The 18,396-nt window shown below is 46.2% G+C and overlaps 1 protein-coding gene across 2 annotated transcripts in view; it reads left to right on the forward strand.

Annotated features, from left to right (window-relative positions):
- The window catches only part of NAT10 (N-acetyltransferase 10), a 39,922-nt gene that overhangs the window by 20,962 nt on the left and 564 nt on the right, over positions 1-18,396 (forward strand). The window contains exons 15-28 of one of the 2 annotated variants that reach the window (XM_075927459.1): positions 811-907; positions 2,049-2,165; positions 3,696-3,797; positions 3,918-3,992; positions 4,651-4,767; positions 4,948-5,081; positions 6,341-6,389; positions 7,327-7,420; positions 7,507-7,617; positions 8,500-8,672; positions 9,296-9,415; positions 10,507-10,605; positions 11,058-11,131; positions 16,158-16,250. In XM_075927459.1, coding sequence (XP_075783574.1) covers positions 811-907; positions 2,049-2,165; positions 3,696-3,797; positions 3,918-3,992; positions 4,651-4,767; positions 4,948-5,081; positions 6,341-6,389; positions 7,327-7,420; positions 7,507-7,617; positions 8,500-8,672; positions 9,296-9,415; positions 10,507-10,605; positions 11,058-11,131; positions 16,158-16,250 — 1,455 coding nt within the window. The remainder of the gene's footprint in view (positions 1-810; positions 908-2,048; positions 2,166-3,695; positions 3,798-3,917; positions 3,993-4,650; positions 4,768-4,947; positions 5,082-6,340; positions 6,390-7,326; positions 7,421-7,506; positions 7,618-8,499; positions 8,673-9,295; positions 9,416-10,506; positions 10,606-11,057; positions 11,132-16,157; positions 16,251-18,396) is intronic. The other variant, XM_075927461.1, reaches the window with a different exon arrangement.

The raw sequence follows: 18,396 nt of genomic DNA on the forward strand, positions 1-18,396 counted from the left end.
CAATCCAAGATCTACCTAAAATATAAATACCCTTGTCCTGCCTCCTTCCTGCCACTTCTCTGAGGCCCCGCCCCTGCTCACTCCATCCTCCCTCTCTTGCTCACTCTCATTCACTTTCACCAGGTTGGGGCAGAGGGTTGGGGTGCAGGTCTCTGGCCTTGGATTAAGGGATTTGGAGCACCAGAGGGGCTCTGAGCTGAGTTTGGGGCAGGCAGTTGGGGTGCTCAAGAAGGTTCTAGATGCAGGCTCTGGGAGGTTTGGATGCAGGGGGTTCAGGGCTAGGGCAGGGCTTGGGGCATAAGAGGGGGTTCATGACTGGGGGTAGGGTTTTGGGATGTGGGCTCCAGCTGGGCACTGCTTATCTTAGCTCCTGGGTAGTGGAGCAGTGGGGCTAAGGCAGGATCGCCCCTGCACCACTCCCTAAAGCAGCCAGCAAACTCCCTCCATCCCAGACCTCCTCTCTGCTCTGTGGAGAAAGGATACAGAGTGGGAAGGGGCACCTTGACATCAGCGCCCCCTCCTCTCCCTCTGCTGTCCTGCAACAGGAAGCAGAGGCTCCTGAGGGGACAGCTCCAAGGAAAATGACAGGAGGCTCCCCAAGGGGAGGGGCAGCTGAAGCGTTGGCACTTAATAGCCTCTTGGCCAAACCAGTCAGGATCCCCTGTGAGAGGCTCAAGATCTACCAGTAGATCTACCGATGGACTGGTTGGTGACCACTGGCTTAAAGAACGAGGAATGTGTGTTCCCATCCGGGTGATGCAGGCAGATGTAGCTTTTGGCTTTGCTTGTTTCCTTGATCACCTTACTTAGATATTACGTGAACAGAGACACCCTCTTTTGTTACCACAAAGCATCGGAAGTTTTTCTCCAGCGGCTGATGGCCCTTTATGTGGCTTCTCACTACAAGGTAGTGCTACTGCGGTCTCTGCTCTGATACAGGGGAGAAATACCTGCTGTTTTAAAGAGGGCAAATTGAGACGTCTTAGAGGACTGATCGCACAGTAGCTTTTCCGTGCCTTAACAGCTGAACTGCATGCCTTGTTTCAGGCCTTGTAAAGCACTGTTTTCCCAGTTGCCTCCTCACCCAATAGGCCTGATCTCAACCTGGGTTAGTACTGATTTCTGGCTGTGAACCAGGACACCAAATCTTAGGCATGCGTGTTGCACTAGCTCAGAGCTTGATATCTGAATTATATGGGGGAGAGAAGTGCAGGTGATCAACAGTTTTCAGTAGCATTTATTCTGTTAAATAAGAACATTGATTTTTGAATGGTTTTAAATTTAATTTAAAATATAGTAATAAACGGTACCAGCTGATAACATGGTTTTAAAACTCAGATGGATAATCCAATCAGAATAACATAATCTAGAAGTGATAGACTAGAATTGTTTTGTGAGTTTCTTGGGCCATCAGTGTTAAACCATGGCTGCATCTAGACTGGCAAGTTTTTGCGCAAAAGCGGCTGCTTTTGTGCAAATACTTGACAGCTGTATACACTGGCCACTTGAATTTGTGCAAGACCACTGGCGGTCTAATGTATGATTGTCAGTGTTCTTGCGCAAATACACTGATGCTCCCGCTCGGGTAAAAGCCCTCTTGCGCAAATGCTTTTTGCGAAAATGGCGATCGGGGCTTTCTTGCGCAAAATCACGTCTATATTGGCCACGGATGCTTTTGGGCAAAAGCACTTTTGGCGCAAAAGCATCCATGCCAATCTAGATGCTCTTTTCCACAAATGCTTTTAACGGAAAAACTTTTCCGTTAAAAGCATTTGTGGAAAATCATGCCAGTCTAGAACTTTGATTTTTGAATGGTCCATATGCAAGGTTTTTGCTAGATCCAAATTCACAGGAGGGAAAGGGAGAAGCAGGATTTATAGTAGTGCTGCTCTCCCAGCAACTACTGTCTTTGTGGTAGAACTTTGAAACTCTTCCCTGCAGAGAGTCTGGAGGATTGTTGATCTTCAGAGATGCAGCCACCCGTCTCGTTAACACTAACTAGTAAGTGATAATTAGTGCACTAACTAGATGGTTTTATGGCCCCTTAGAATTCTCCCAATGACCTCCAGATGCTTTCAGATGCTCCTGCCCATCATCTCTTCTGCCTTCTGCCTCCAGTTCCACCTACCCAGAATTCCTTGCCAGAGGTACTTGCTGTTGTTCAGGTAAGAAACGAAAGGGTCTGTGCAGATATAGAACTGCTAATTAAGAACGCAGTCACAGATTGGGTGACAGTGGCTCTTATCTGTAGGACTATATAATAATTTCAATTTTGTGTGCATTATGCTAGTGCTTAGAGGCTTTAACCAGGACTTTGTTGTGCAAGGTGCTGTACAAATCCACAAGCGCACTGTCCCTGTCACACAGCCCAGCGCTTACAATCTAGGAAACACATTTGTGCCGCAAGGCCTGCCAGAAAGTTGAAGTTCAGGTCATAGCAACCTCTTCCCCTGAGGAGCATTATTTCTCCAACTCTTATATAGTGCTGAATAAACATGAACTCATTAGAAGATGGCTGAACAGTGGCAGAACATATCTCTGTGTGACGTAGTGGGGGTACTTGCTGGGCTGTGCTGACCTCTGCTGTCTGGAGCAAGACCCAGCAGGGAAAACCTCATTATGCAAAGGTAACGCCAAACCTGTTGAACCAGACGCCCCCCATGGAGAGGAACAAAGGAAGGTGGAATGCTGCCCTGGCTGGGGGGCAGGGCTGGAAGAGTGTGAGTTAGTTGCTGTCTGGGAGCATGGAGGAGACAGCCTAGGGAAAGGGGCTGGAGTTTAGGGGCCCAGTCTCCCCCCATCTCAAGGGGGCCTGAGGCATCCTAGCCCAGCTCTGTGACCAGATTACATCTGTGCTGTGCTGTATCCTGGAGAGGCAATAAACTTCCTCTATTTCACCGGCTGGTGCAGTCTGTTTGTGCCATTTCGGGGTGCAGGAGACGGGGGACCCCCAACGCGCCGTCACACTCTGTAATCTTACAACTCTTCCACCTCCCTGACTCGTTAAGTGCCACTAGGGCAATACGTGAGAGTAAATTCACAGTCTACGTTAGGGAACAGACCCATTCTGACAGTAGAAATTCAGGAACATCCAAGAGCAAAACGGGCTAGGCAGGTAGCAGTTCCTTGCTGTTTGATGGGCTATAGATTGTACACATGGGTAGTCTTTGCTAAAGAATGTTGTAATTAAGATAGACAGACTTTAGTTTTTTAATAATTTTGATGGCTATTGATATTTCTTTTTACATATTTTTCATTGTTATTTTAAATTTTCACAATTGTGGGAAATGGGAGAATCAGAAAATTGGGGAGCTAGACAATAATTAAGTAATAGTTAACACTGAGATTTAAAAATTTAAAGCTTTATAACCGTTAAACACCACTTTCAACAATACACATTGAAATATGCAAAGTAAATATCCTTAAATCAACTCACGTTCTCAAGCAACATTTTTCTTTGTTTGTAAACTTCAGTTACATCGAAGGAAATATTTTTTGTCGTTTTGTGTATGTTATGGTGAAATCTATGTTTATACATAAAAATCTAATCCTTCCAAACCTACTTTATTTCCCTGAGATATAGATAAAAATTAAAGATTGAATGTTTTTTAGGTCAGGGTCTGTCACGTGTTATACAGTAATGTGGGACTAAACATCTTGCTCTGTTCGTATTCTTTCCTCTTTTCTCTTGGCAGGTGTGTCTGGAGGGAGAGATCTCTCGCCAGTCTATCATGAATAGTCTGTCTAGGGGGAGGAAAGCATCAGGAGATCTAATTCCATGGACTGTCTCAGAGCAGGTAGGTCATTTTGCAGTTTGGTTATGTTTGGGTGGGGCTGGGGATGTTTAAGTGCTGATTTGATATTGTGAACTCTCCAACTCTTTTTTTTCTTTAATCTGATTTGTATCTCATGTACAGTTCCAAGATCCAGACTTCGGGAGCCTCTCGGGTGGACGTGTTGTTCGCATTGCAGTCCACCCTGATTATCAAGGGGTAATGTATTCTAGCATCTTGTGATTATAGGGGGAGCCAGCAGTGGGACCCTTTCATTTGCTCTTGCAAGATGATCAGAATGAGGCCTGGCTGCTAGTTGCATGGGAGACCTCCAGGGAAAGCTCAGCTTCTGCAGTGTGTGTAGGTGAATTTCCCTCCTTCGGTGTAATACCAAACCAGTGACTCAGCATCTTGCTGAGCAGCACTTTGCTGATGGAGATGTGATATTAAGCAATTGAGCCCGTGAATATCTTGTGAGGCTAGGGGTGTTAACCCTGGGTACTGCCTTCTGCGGTCACTCCTTCTGCGTGTCTGTGGGTCCCATCTTCCAGACTGTACATCAGTAAGTATCATGACTTTGGTGGATTGCTTATACTTTTGGCAGTAGCTTCAGTTGGACAGAGCATCCTCCACTTCCCCTGTGGTAAGACATTAGTACCTAAGCAACAGATACATTTTTGTCGTGGCTGAGTGATACTAGTTAGTGTAGATCATCTGTAAAGTGTCTGGACCCTCTTTTGGATGAAAGGTGTTTTATAAATGGGAAGCTTTTGCGGTGAATGTGAAGAGATTGTGAATTTCAATTAAAAAGTCCCCCCCCCCGCCAATTTTACAAACTCTTTGATGTATTTCATTTGTTTTAAATTCTCACCCACAGATGGGTTATGGCAGCAGAGCTCTGACCTTACTGCAAATGTACTATGAGGGCAAATTCCCTTGCCTGGAAGAAAAAGTTACTCCAAAGCCAAAAGGAATTGCCACCGTAAGCAGTGAGGTATGAAGCTATATGCATTTCTGGTATTTCTTGCTGTTGTAGGCAGTTCAGTTTGCATTGGACTATAGCGTGGCCCCTCAGTAGCTGAGTCCCATGCATCCTAGATTTCATCTGCAGTCATTGTGAAGACGGTGTTATCAGCTTAGTACCTTGGCTGCACATTTTCCCTTTTCTCTCCAGGCTGTCAGTTTGTTGGAAGAGGCTGTGACACCTCGGAAGGACTTGCCTCCTTTACTTCTCAAACTGAGTGAGCGACAGGCAGAGAGTCTGGACTATCTGGGGGTCTCTTATGGCTTGACACCAAGGCTGTTGAAGTAAGAGTCGAACCATATTTGCCTACTACCTAAATGTGGTTTGGGGGAGCCCTACAGAAGAATTCCTCATAATATTTGGGTCCTGATGTGTTCAGGCTTCCCTTGCTTTCAGTCCCATTTCCTGTTTCAAATATGGCACAGCTCTATGCCTGCCTTTGCTGGAGTCTGTGCTGACAGCTCAGCCTGGCTGGAAGCAACTCCTTTGGGAGACCTTCAGAGCAATGCAGAGCTCTCCTCCTTTTGCTAGTCCAGGAGCAAAGTGCCCATTTTCCACCTCGAGTTCTGGTTCCTGGGTAGCCAGAATGCTCCAGTCCCCCTGCAAAGCAGATCTGTGGTGCTGTGCAAGGCCAAGGGTACAATTGTATGACACAAGTGGGTCCAGGAAGTTAAGAGTTCATGCGAGTGGCAGTGTACAACATTAAACAGTTATTCATAGTTTGGGGTCCTCCACCCTGCTTAGTTCCCTGGAGCAAACACTGTAAAATTTTTGGCGCAATTTGGAAGTTTGATTGGCTATGCAGAAGAATCCAAAATACAGAGTATATAAAGTTGAATGGTAATGCGCAGTCTTAATCAAAACTTGGCAAAATACCTTTGCTCAGAGAGGACAGGGTGCTGTGATGCAGTACAGTCAATCACAGGACCAGGTCAGGAGCCAAGGCTGTAGGGAGAAAAGGGTAGGTTTGGGTGTGTGGATGGGGAAGAAGAGGAGAATGGCAAGGCAGAGCAGGATCTTGCATGTATCGCTCTGGTACCCTCACCAATGTGTTGAGGTTTGAAAAATCTCAAGGTTTGCAGATAATGGGCAGAGTCTTTGGTGCAAAAGACCTTTGACCTTTCTTGATGGAATCTACCAACAGTCAGTGTTTTTTGTTCACTAATGTTTGTTGGATTTTTGTTGTTTGTTTTTAAGTTCCAAACTTTGGTGGGTACAACAGGTCACCCCCTTCATTATTCTGTCCACCAATTAACCCTTATTTCTAACACATGAATTTTGTCTACTTCCTGATTTCATAATCTGATATCATAATCTTTTTTGATCACAAATTATCATCTAAGTTTGGTCTATATCAGTAGTCCCTTTTCATGCCCCTTTGATCAACATTTTGTTTTATAAGTTTACCATGATGCCATAGGAACTTTGCTCCATCTTTCAACATTTGGATTTATAATCAGGATAGGTCTCTGATACAACTACTGTTGTAGTGTTAACATCACAGTAATTTCTATTGCTTTTTTTTTTTTTCTTTCCCCACCAGATTTTGGAAACGTGCTGGATTTGCACCAGTTTACTTAAGGCAGACTCCAGTAAGTCTTATATTGCTTCAAGAACCTGGTGCAGGTTTCACTGATATTTGTGAGAGCCTTTCCACTGACTCTGATGGGATTTGGGTTGAGGGATTTTTTTTCAAAAACATCAGGAAATCCTTGGGAGTTAGGCACATGCTTTTGAAAACCTCTTAAGTGGTAGAGAATGTCAATGGGGTTTTTGTGTTGTTCCCCCCCCCCCTTTTTTTTTGTCTAGCGGGTTTATGGATAATTGGGCTAACATATTTTAGGATTGTGAAGAGGAATAGTGACCATTTGTAATATTGTAGAAACACTTAGTGTATGTCTTGTCTGACAACAGGTATTAGGCTTCCTATGTTACTGTGCCCTTTTGCATTTTTTTTCTGACTCTTAAGCTACGTCTAGACTGCAGTGCTCTTTTGGGATACCGGAGGTCCCCAACATACAAGGAACGTGTCTGCTTTTTCGGAAAAATTTGTGAAAAAGCGCACGTGTTCTTTCACCATCCCTGTAAACCTCATTTCACAAGGAAGAAGGGATGGCTGGAAAGAGCAGGTTTTTCCATAATTTGGCGCCCTGTAGATGCACCAAATTTTGGAAAAGCCTCTTTCGAAAGAAAAGCTGGAAAAAGATACGAAAATTGTGGTTCACAATTTGCGTATCTTTTTCCAGCTTTTCTGTGTAGTCTAGTCATAGCCTTAGTGGTAGTTAAGATTTTTGGCTAGTAGTATCCAAAAAAACAAAAGCTCCTTCTCAGGTGTTTATCAGATGTCCTAGGCTGGTGGCAGTAATGATGGTCAGTGACTTTTAATACAACTCATGTCCATGCAGAAAACCCGATCAAAGGGATTCCAGTGTTTTAATTAAATTTCAACACCTGTCTTTGCTTTTTTCTCTTCAGTATGTAAGGCAAAGTATGGGTACGGGGCTCATGGGAATCTGTCTTCTTTCCTAGAATGACCTGACTGGTGAGCACTCCTGTATCATGCTGAAGATGCTGAATGAAGAAGACAGTGAACAGGAGCACTGGCTTGCTGCCTTCTGGAAAGGTAACTGCCGGTTGTCTGTACGAGTGCGAGAGGAAGCCTTTGCGCAGCCATGCTGGTAACCATTCTCTTCTCTTCTTGTCTTGAAGATTTCAGGAGGCGGTTCCTGTCTCTGCTCTCGTATCAGTTCAGCACTTTCTCCCCTTCCTTAGCACTGAACATTCTACAGAACAAGCATATCAAGCAGGAGTTGCAGGCCCGTGAGTGTGTAGGCTTCTGAAATCCTTTCGGTGGTTAGAGAGCTTAACATGGTTTATCAAATAGGTTTTTAAATCAAACCTGTGAATATGCTACAGCCTGTAGTAGAATGCTACAGCTCCCTGTTGGTCAGCTCTGTTTGCTCCTTCCTTCTTAAAAATATGCTTGTGTTGCTGAGTGAACACTTCCAGTACTGTCTCTTTGATGGCTTGGATCAGAGAGCTCTACTTGATCAAAGTTTGGCAAGTCCTCTGATACTAGCACACAAAGGCACAGCGAGAACCAATGACTGGGAGTTGAAACTGGGCAAAGTCAAACTGTGGATGTAAGGCACTTCTAATGAGGGCATCTAACCACTGGAACAGTTTAGCTTTAGCCTGTGGTGGAGATCTCATCAGCTGAAAACTTTGAATTGGATGTCTTTCTAATTCAGCCACAAGTTATTAACGGCCTGTGTGTGTAATACAGGAGGTCAGACTAGATGATGTTCGTTACTAGTGAAAGCTGCCAGCCCCTTCCAGCAGATGGAGGGCACAGTGTGAGCTTCTCTACCCATATGCCTCTCCCCTTGTCGTAGGGTCCAGTCTCCTATGCCCATTGTTTGCCTAGGAGTGGGAGTCATGAGGGTAGTTGTGAGGTGAGTCTCTGTCCCCTACGTAAGCTTTTTAGTTCATTTTAAATTCATGTAGAGTGTGTGCATGATTAGACCAGTTGAAGGTTCAGTTGGATCCACTATTTGGTTCATATACATTTCAGAGCAAATATATGGGATGTGTTTGCAGCTGTTAGCACACAGGCAGTTGATATTAAAAGTAAGCTTGATTGTCTTGCTCCCGAAGCAGCATGAAGCGTAGGTCTAATCATGCTTTCTTTGATTTGCTCAGCAATCAGCCGTGCTGAATTGGAAGCTGTGTTCATCCCCTACGACCTGAAACGGTTGGAGATGTACTCTCGAAACATGGTGGATTATCACTTGATCATGGACACAATTCCCACTGTTTCCAGGATGTACTTTCTCAACCAGCTAGGAGACGTATCCCTCTCTGCTGCACAGTCCGTAGGTTTCATTTATGTTCGTTACCATGTCCCTTCTTCCCCGGTGAGGCCATGTTGCATCAATATTTGTGGAGCGAGTAACTCACTTCTGTGTATCTCCATCCCTGGCTACATCTTGGCTCTTACTTCATGCTGTTGTTTAGTCTAACTTCTCCCTTTAGGAGTAAGAGAGTTTCTCCTTCTGTCTGTAACCTCCTGTACGTGGCATGCTCTCCCGCTTCACATGCCACATTTCTGTCCCTCATCTCCAAATCCTGCTGCTTCAGCTGATTGCCTTCTCTGCATTCCTCACTGTGCTCTCCCCTGCCAGTACTGGTCTCCTGTGTTTTGTATTTGCTTTGAATCTGATCATAGGGACCCTGTTTTCTTATGCATGCTGCACAGCACTACACATACTCAAAAGGCGGTTTAAATACCAGATAAAAGCCACAGGACTCAGCATGTAGTGTTGCCTGGCAAGGTTGAGCCATTTGGGGGCTATTTCATACAAAATGCTGAACCCCTCACCTGATGTGCGTTGTATTATGTCACTGGGAGCAATAACTTTGATGCTAAAAACCAGGAAGGTGGGGAGAACCTAAACTTTGTTGCTCTTAAAAGCAAATAAATCATCTTGCCCTCCAGGCCCTTCTTCTGGGGATTGGTCTGCAACACAAATCTGTGGATGTGCTGGAGAAGGAGATAGAACTGCCTAGCAGCCAGCTGATGGGCCTTTTCAACAGGATCATCCGCAAGGTTGTCCAGGTAATGGCAGCATGGTCAAGCTTTGCTCTCTTGAGCTGGGCCCAATGCAGTTCCAAGCCTGATCCTTGTAGTGTGAGAAATCTGGATCAGAATGTCCTCAGCCTGCCTTTAACAAATCGTTAGAGACTCGCTGTAAAGAAATATCTCGTACTTGGTGGAAGACGTAAGTGTTCGTGGTGGTGGTTTCTGGTGGACGCTCCCCTGTGCAATATGCACATCATGTATTGGTATTTTCAAATGGTGAAAGGTGCTGAACTGAAGGCAGGAGGTGGGGAGGAAGTTGGAACAACAGTCTAGGCTCAATTTCTCAATCTGCCTTAGAGTGGTTATCTCAAGGGTCAGTATCCGGCAGAGCTGAAGCCTGAAGATATCCAGGAAAGGCTCTGGGTCAGGCCATCGGCCTTCTTGATCTTCCTGATGAGGCGGACACATGGGTTCCGCTGCAGTGGTGGATGGTCATCCATAAGGAATACGAGATGGGCCGTCAACCCTTTCCTCTTTATCAAATTGGTTAGACTTTTGTCCAGTAATAACATGGGCTGGAGGCATAGAAGTGAAAGGCTCCCTATCTATGTTTGTTACCTGAGTAGCGTGTAGTCCCTCTTAATTCTCAAGCTAATGCAATCCCTTAATAGAGCTTCTGCAGCCTACGATACAAGTCGCTCACATTACAGATGGCTTACTCAGCACAGAATTTTTTTCATTGAAAGAATTAAGAGTAAACCGGCAGTGCTTACCTACACACGCTAATGGTTCATTTGGGATTGCCTAAGCCAGGTGTGTTGTAAACCACTGACTGTCACATTTGTGCAAGTGACTCTGGATAACTGATTTATTTATATTTGTATGAAACGGTCTTTGTATCTGCTTTCCAGAAGTGGCCATTGAAATTCAGTGTTTCAGGGTGCCACAATGTGGGCACTTAAAAAATTAAAATGAAAAAAAGCCCCCCCCCCCCAATCCCTTGTGCATATTTTAAAGACTACAGAAGTGCCAGAGTGGGCAGCCAAGCTATTCTTAATTCATATTTAAAGCACCACTGTGGAAAAACACCAGTAGCCCTGTCCTGTGTTAATTTATTCCTTCCCTAGTTGTTCAGCAGGATCCAGGAGAAGGCTGTGGAGGAGCAGATGGCAGTAACAAAGGAAGTTGTAATGGAGCCAACCCTGAAATCTCTAAATGAGGACTTGGTAATAATAATCTTGCTACTAAAACTTCCAGTATGCATGTCAAACCGCTCAGAGGGTTTTCTCTAATGCAGGAGCCTTGTAAGCTGGATTTCTTCCAGTGTAGGGGGTGTTGTGTGACATACATGTCCTGTTATGGAACTTGGCAAGCTTTAACTGTGCCTTTAATGCTTTGTTTTGTGCTTTTTGTGTTTCTCCTTATGTAGAGGTGCATCAGTCCTTCCAGCCTCACCTTTGCATTTTATGTTAACATACATCTACGATAACAATTAAAATGGGAAGAATTGTTTGGAAACACCCAATTCAGAGCATGAGAGTGGATTGGTTTTTTGGGCATGCTGCCTTTTGGATGGGAGGGGAATCAGGAGTTGTAATTTGATCCAGTAGACTACCTTGTAATACATGGATTGCTGTTGTACATAAAACTTACGTTTTTATGGGATGTTTCCATGCAGGAAGAAGCAGCAAAGGAATTCCAGGAAAAACACAAGCAAGAAATGGGGAAGCTGAAGGATATGGACTTTTCACAGTAAGAAATGATCCACATAAGTTGCACCACAAATATTCCTAGGCCTCTAGTTTGAATACCCTGGCGCCAGGAATAGTACACCTTAGCGCGAGTGTTGTGGAGGAGGGGATAGGACAGGATTACTCACAAATGTAGCAGACATCTGGGTCAGATTGTCAGCTAGTAACTTGAGCTTTGTGTAGCGCATGAATAGATTAGAAATTTGAAGTCTGTATTTCTCAAGTCACATAGGTTGGACTTCTTATTGTGCAAGAGCTAATAAATGCTGTTTTGTCATGTTGTTGGGACGTGGCAATTAGTTTCCTGAGACTTGCGTTAATCACAGGTAATTAATAATGGTCTCTGTGTGTGATAAACGTTTTTCTCAAGCTACATTTAATGCTTTAAATTGGGTTTGGTAAAAGACATCAGTGCTCATTGTCACTACTCTGCTGAGCTCAGTATAGGAGCTAAGATTTGTGCCTGAGCAGGGTAGTAAGGACAGGAACTTTCTGGTTCCATCCTCTACCACCTGTCTGATAGAAATGTAGCCGTGTTAGTCTGGGGTAGCTGAAGCAAAATGCAGGACAATGTAGCACTTTAAAGACTAACAAGATGGTTTATTAGATGATGAGCTTTCGTGGGCCAGACCCACTACCTGCCTGAGTTCTCTTATTAGTTACCTGTTGCTTTTCCTATCAGCATTTTAAGCCAACACCCCCTTGGTGGGTCAATCAAAAAACTGGGAGCCAGTGTTGCTCAGCCACATGTTGTGTGACTGTAGGCGAGTGATTTTTGCCTTACTTTGTGCCTGTCTACCCAACTATGCAACTGAATGGCTACTTCAGCAGCAGATCTCGATCGGGGGGCTATAGGGCTCGGTGTGCAGAGTCTTGGTGCCTCCCATGGGGCTGAAGCTGAGTGGGCACAGCCCAGAGCCCCAAGCCCCCTCCTATCCATGCTGGGCCCTGGAGGTTTTATAGCATTTGAGGAGGGCCTCTGAAAGAGAGAGGTTATGAGTCCCTGCACTAGAGAAAAGGCCGGAGGTGGGACCCCCTGCATTCTTGTGGGCAAAGATGAGGGAGCACAAGTGTGTCTCTCCCCACCCCCCCTCCAAAATACCAATAAACTGCAGTGCCTTATCCAGAGTGAGGCAGGGCCAGCTCCCACACACCACCTGCTCTCCGCCAGCCTCCCTTAATCCTCGCCCTCTGGCCAGGTCACAGGTCAGAAGCTGGAGCCATGCTGCGTGGGGCAGGTGCTCCCCTTGCTGGTGGTGCATGGAATGGGCAGCCGTGGCATTCATCCATCTGCTGCCGGTGCCCATGTTTGCAGCTGCTCCTCAGCTTCCAGTCCTCATTGATGGTTCGGGCAGCTGGTAAGAGCTGCCCAGATAGGGGGGGCCTGGCTCTGGGGCTGGCAGAGCCCTCAGGGAATAGTCACCCTGCACCCTGAGCTACCCCGTGCCAGTGCACAGCCCTTAGTGCCCCCCCCCCAGGTCCCCTGAGCTACTGCCCTGCCTACATACAGATTTAGCTACTCCCTTCTGTGCACTCTGAGCTTGTAATATCTCGCTCCCCCCCCCCCACACACAAACTCTACAGCTATAGTTGTTGTGTGGGCCTGCTGAAGTGAGTTGGGGCGGAGGTGGCACTTCCTCCTTGGACCCTGCTGTGCGGAGCTGACTTGAGCACTGCTGGCCCTTGCCTTGCCGCCTCCTTCCCAAAAGAGAAGTCAAATTACACTAGTGCCCAAGGGTTCTCCCCAGCCTGGAGCCCCGAATCCCCCTTCCACCTGCGCTGGGCCCTGGATAGGGATGTTAAATTGAGTTCAATCAACTAATCGATGGATTTTCCACCTACTAGTCGATAAGCGGGGGAGCTGCAGTGGGGTTAGCTCCTGGCCTCAGGAGCTAAGCTCGCTGTGGCTCTACTCTTTAAATTGATTAAGAGCCCTCTGGCTCTTAATACATTTAAAAAGCTGGAGTGCAGCGGAGGAGACCCGGAGCAGTCTCTCCACTGCACACAAGCCTTAAACAGGCTCTTAATACATTTAAAAAGCAGAGGCACAGCGTCTGGGACTGGGCATGAGTTGGGAATCCGTTGATTCCCAGCTTGCACCCAGTCTCCACAGCCGTTCTGCCTCCTGTGCCCCTGCGGACATGGTGCTGCGGGGAGCTGGCTTTTAAGTCGACTTCCCCCCAGCACTGGCTCCTGCTCTGCCTCTCCCCTTCCAGCAAGGGGGAGGGAAATGACTAGTGGAGGGAGTTTTATAGCTTGTGGAGGAGAGTCTCAAAGGGGGAGGCTTAAGAATCCCTGCACTAGAGAACAGGCTGGTCTTGAAGCTAAAGTATTGGGCAGAGACTTGGGACATCTGGGCTCAGGCTCAACTCTGCCACACTTCCTGTGTGAGCTTGGGCAGTCACTGATACACCCTGCCTCAGTTTCCTTTCTCTTATCCTTTGTCTTTTCTGTCTGCTGATAAACTCTTCAGGGCAGAGATGCTCTTGCTCTGTTTGTATGGTCCCTGGCCCAATAAGGCTTTGATTTTTAGTTGAGCTTCCACCTGATGCTGCAATAAGAGATAATAAACTGGGCTATATAGCAAGGGGCTGTTTTAATCTTATGGCTTCTGTAGGGATGTCAGTGTGTAGAGGACCACACAGTCCCCCCCCCCCATGCTGCCTCTGTACCAGAGGTGGGAGTTGGTGCCTCCCTGCGCAGCTTCTGATAGAGGTAGCAGTGTGTGGGGGAGGCGGGAGCGGATACGTGTGGGGAGCTGGCTCTTCATGTGTGCCTACCCCACTGACCTGCCTGCCCCCCCTTGTTGCCTCCTACGCAGGGGCTGGGGGAAGGCAGCTTAAAAGCCAGCTCTGGCTCCATGGAGCTGCCTGCCCCCTGTGCTGCTCACTTCCATCAGGAGGCTCTATCAGAGGCAGTGGCAGGTTGGAGCTGGTCTGCACAGGGAGCTGGTTTTTAAACCCTCTCCCCTCGCGGACTGGCTCCCACCTGCCATCCCATTCTGCTACTTCTGATAGTGAGGCAGCAGCACATGGTAGTAGTGCCCCTATCCCCTTCCCGGGGAGTGGGGCATATTGAATAATTGTGTAACCACTAATTATTTTCTATGCGGTTACACGACCATTCAGTTACACAATATCGAACATCCCTAGGCTTCTGATGAAGCTGGGAATAATCATTCGGTTCCCCCACATCATGGAAGTGGTCCCACTGCCTCTTACACCTGCTTAGGTTTCCTGGCTTGTCCTGTTCAGCCATTCTCTGTGTCAGTGAAAGGCCTAGTAGAGCAGTACTCTTGTCAGTCAGTGCTAGCTGAATCTTTCCTTTTGGACTTTTTTCATGTATTAACTGGCAGATTAAACCTAATGTTGCCTGACGTGTCTTGGAGTAAGTCTGCCAATAATTAACAAGCAGCTGTACAGAGTAAGTCAGCTTGAAGCCTTGGTTGCTGAAGCTGTGAGTCTCATACAACTCCAGCAGCTGTTGGGTGCTTCCTTTTGAGCTACCAAAAGCCCGGTCCTTCCCTTTGTCCTGCAAAAAATCAGGATTGGTTCAAAGAATGTTGTAGCGGTGTCTTCTATTGTAGCCCTAAATCAACAAATCCAATACTGACAAAGCTGAGAAGAGGAATTAAAGCCTCTTAAAATCTCTGGCTATGCTGTTTGCCTCATGTGTCAGACATGGCCACGCATAGTTATTTCCAGCTACTTTCATATCTCCTCTTACCCCAATGTGGTTTGCTGCTTTTTCTTTAAATCATTTCTCCCAGATCTCACGCTGGAAGATTCACTCTTACTATGGGGTATTTTGTTTTTAGGGGGGAGGGCGAGGTAGGGAGAGAGATTACAAAGAAGTAGTAGAGCTGAGAGAGCTGAAAAGGCATTATGCAGCATTAACATAATGATGAGCTGAGGCTAAATGTTGGCTTTGGCTAGGAGGCAATGACCTCTCTAGTTCTGCTGTGCAGACCCTTCGTTAAAGCTGCATGCTGTGTCAGACACGGGGAGGGGCGCAGGATAATAGCTTACACTGACCACAGTTGGTCTTTCTCTCCTTGCAGCTCAAAGGAAGTGCTCAAGTTAATATTCTGGGCACCTTTGCTTTTCAGTTTCCCTATGGCTAAGTCTTAATCATTAGCAGCAGAATGGCTGCAATACCCCAGATTGCATCTACAATAGAACCTCTCCTGCGTGAGCCATTGCTCCAGGAGTTATCCTTACTTACCTAGCTTCCCTGCGTAAATACTTGATGAATGCATTTGGGTCGTCCTCTTTCATGCAGCTCCACCTTCTGATTCTTTACTCTTAAAAACAAAATCTCTCAATCCTGTGAATGGAAACTATAGGTAGGAGGGATGTTTTCAGTAGTGAATACAGGTCTGGTGATAGCTATCAGGTTACAAGCCTTGGAGACTAAAGAACTCTGTCCTGAGAAGTATTTACACTTTGGTGCAATTCATGTCCCCAGTATGCAAGGGATAACAACTGAGGCCTTAGCTCCACCAGAAATGAGGGGCGTGGGTGGGGGCATCTGCTACTGTTCAGTTAGTTCTCTGTCTTTGCTATGAGGCTGCCATAAAAGAGCAGCTTAGTAACGTTCATAATATGGGCAGCTGAAAGACACAACTTGCTTCACATAAATTGCTGAACAGCTTTGGGATGCTAAGTTCTTGGTCAGTACTGGCCTACTTTGGATTCAGAACACAGATGTTGTCATGAAACACTGTGTATTGTATTACAGATCCCCTCTAAGATCCAGTTGTGCTTTAAACCAGCTCTGTCTGACAGTTTCTCTTTGGTTTGGATGCTGACACAAGCCTCGGCATCTAATCTGTCTGTATCTATTTTTGGTTTGTCTAAGGTGCTACAGGACCACTATTTATTTATTTTTTTTTTAGTTATAGACTAACATGGCCATATACCCATCTGAGACTTTGTGGCTGGGTAGCAGTGAGCAAAAGCATAATTAACCTTAATTGTTCTCCTTTAAACAGACTTGTGTTTTGTTTTTCTCCGCCTCTCACTTAGATATATGATCCGAGGCGATGATGAAGAATGGAACAATGTGCTAAACAAAGCAGGACAGAACGCTTCCATTGTCAGCCTGAAAAGGTTGGGCAAGTAAGTTTTACAAAAGAATATCCGTGCATCTCTTTTCAGTGCGTCTGTCCTCCTTAGTTTGCTTTATAGCAGTGGTCTCCAACCTTTTTAACCACAAGATCACTTTTTCAATTTAAGTGCACTGTAAGATCTACCTCCAACCCAGATACCCTTGTGCCATTTCCTTCCTGCCCCTTCTTTGAGACTCTGCTCCTGCTCCGCCCCTTTGCCAAGGCCTCACCCTGCTTACTCCATCCCCTTTCCTCTCCCATCCTCACTTTGACCAGGCTGAGCTAAGGGGTTGGGGTGCAGGCTCTGGTCTTAGTTCATAGGGTTCGGAGTGTGGGAGGGTCTCCGGGCTTATTTCAGGGTGCAGGCTCTGGGAAGGAGTGTGTGTGTAGAAGGAGGTTCAGGGCTGGGACAGGGGTTCAGGAAGCAGGCTCTGGCTGGGCACTGTTTAACTGAGACAGTTTCTGGGTGGTGGAGCAGTGGGGTTAAGGCGGGCTTAGTCATGCCCTGGTCTAGCAGCACTCCTGAAAGTAGCTGGCGTGTACAGCAATGGCCCCATGTGCTGCCCCTTATCCACCAGCACTGACCCTACAGCTTCTACTGACATCAGTTCCCCATTACTGATCAATGGGAGCTGCAGGAGTGGTGTCTGCAGGCAAGGACAGCATGTCCTGCTCTGCCTTTCTCAGGGGCTGCAGGGATGTGCCAGCCATGTCCAGGAGCAGCAATTACCACAGGGATAATGACTCCAGCCACAACAGGTTAGGCATTTTAGAACTCACTACTCAAATAATTAAATTTAAGCACAAGAGAAATGAAAATTGTGGAATGCACAGACCGGCTGTAAACCAAACATAAAGCACTTTACGAGCAGCAGAAGTAGTAACAACAACCCCCCACGTATGTGTGGGGTCGGGAGAGGAGGGTGAAGGATAGTTTGTGTGTGAGAGTGACAAAGATTTGTATTGCCACGCTCCTTCCGTCCCCTTCTTTCTGTGTGGAGGCAGGGTACAGGAGTGCGTGGAGAAGGGACACCCTGACGTTAGTGTCTTCCCTCTTCTCCCTCCCACACCCTGCACAGCAAGCAGGAGGCTCTCGGGGGGGGGGGGGGGGGCAGCTCCAAGGCAGAGGGCAGGAGCAGCATGACAGTGGGTGGAAGGGCAACCGAAGTGCTAGGGCTTGAGAGCTTCCTGGCCAAACCAGTCAGGATCACCTGTCAGAAGCTACAAGATCTACAGGTAGATCCCAATCTACTGGTTGGTGACCACTGCTTTATGGTAATACTTAAATGTAGAGAGAAGATGAGGGGTTCAATTCCTGAGCATTTTATGTTTTGCTACTCTAGGTAGATTCCTAATGGCGATCCAGAGAGAGTAATTAGCAAGCAGGCTGGAATTTTTCCTTGAGTAGAGAAGATAAGACTGTAGTGAGGCTCTGAAAAATAGTCATCCCTTCATATAACTTGATCCCTTCTTGGCTTTAATTAGCCAATATGGTAGCTCTCTGTCCTGGCTAATTCATTTTTTTCACTCTAGTCATGTACCTAATTTGTCCTGATTCTCCTTTTGGTGGATGTAATTCTTGTTCCATTTTATTTTCTTCTGGTGATGACTGACACCTCATCTTCTTGTGACCTTCTTGGGTGCAGCTGGTTCAGCAGCTCATGAAGTCAGGTTCTTGTTTGAAAATAGACTCCTTAAAATTATTTTTATCCTTCTTCATTTCAGTTCTCAGACAGGTCAGCATGGACTCTTTCCCGATCTGTGCCTCTCGGGATTTATGGGATGGCACTTTAATATATGTTGTTTTTCTTGAGCCTTGAGGCAGGAATAATTATGTTGCCTCTTGCATCTTTTTATTCTGCTTTTTATGCATGTGCATTGCTTCAGTGAATGCTGGAAGCAGTGACTGTGTCCCTAGACACCTTATTGCCAATCCTAAGACCATTGCAAGACTTATTTAAATACCTATGTTTTCTGTATCAAACTTGAGATGCCTTCACGGAGCTTGACTTCAAGAATGTGTTGAGCTCCAGCCTTCTGAAAATCAGGCTACTTTAAGGTGCTCAAGCATCTAAAATCATAAGAAATCAGAAAAGCTAGGCCATATTCCTTCATGCTTTCATTGGTCCTGTTTTAAATGAGCCAATACATGGGAT

The sequence above is a fragment of the Pelodiscus sinensis genome, chromosome 4, assembly GCF_049634645.1.
Source record: "Pelodiscus sinensis isolate JC-2024 chromosome 4, ASM4963464v1, whole genome shotgun sequence".
NCBI lineage: Eukaryota > Metazoa > Chordata > Testudines > Trionychidae > Pelodiscus > Pelodiscus sinensis.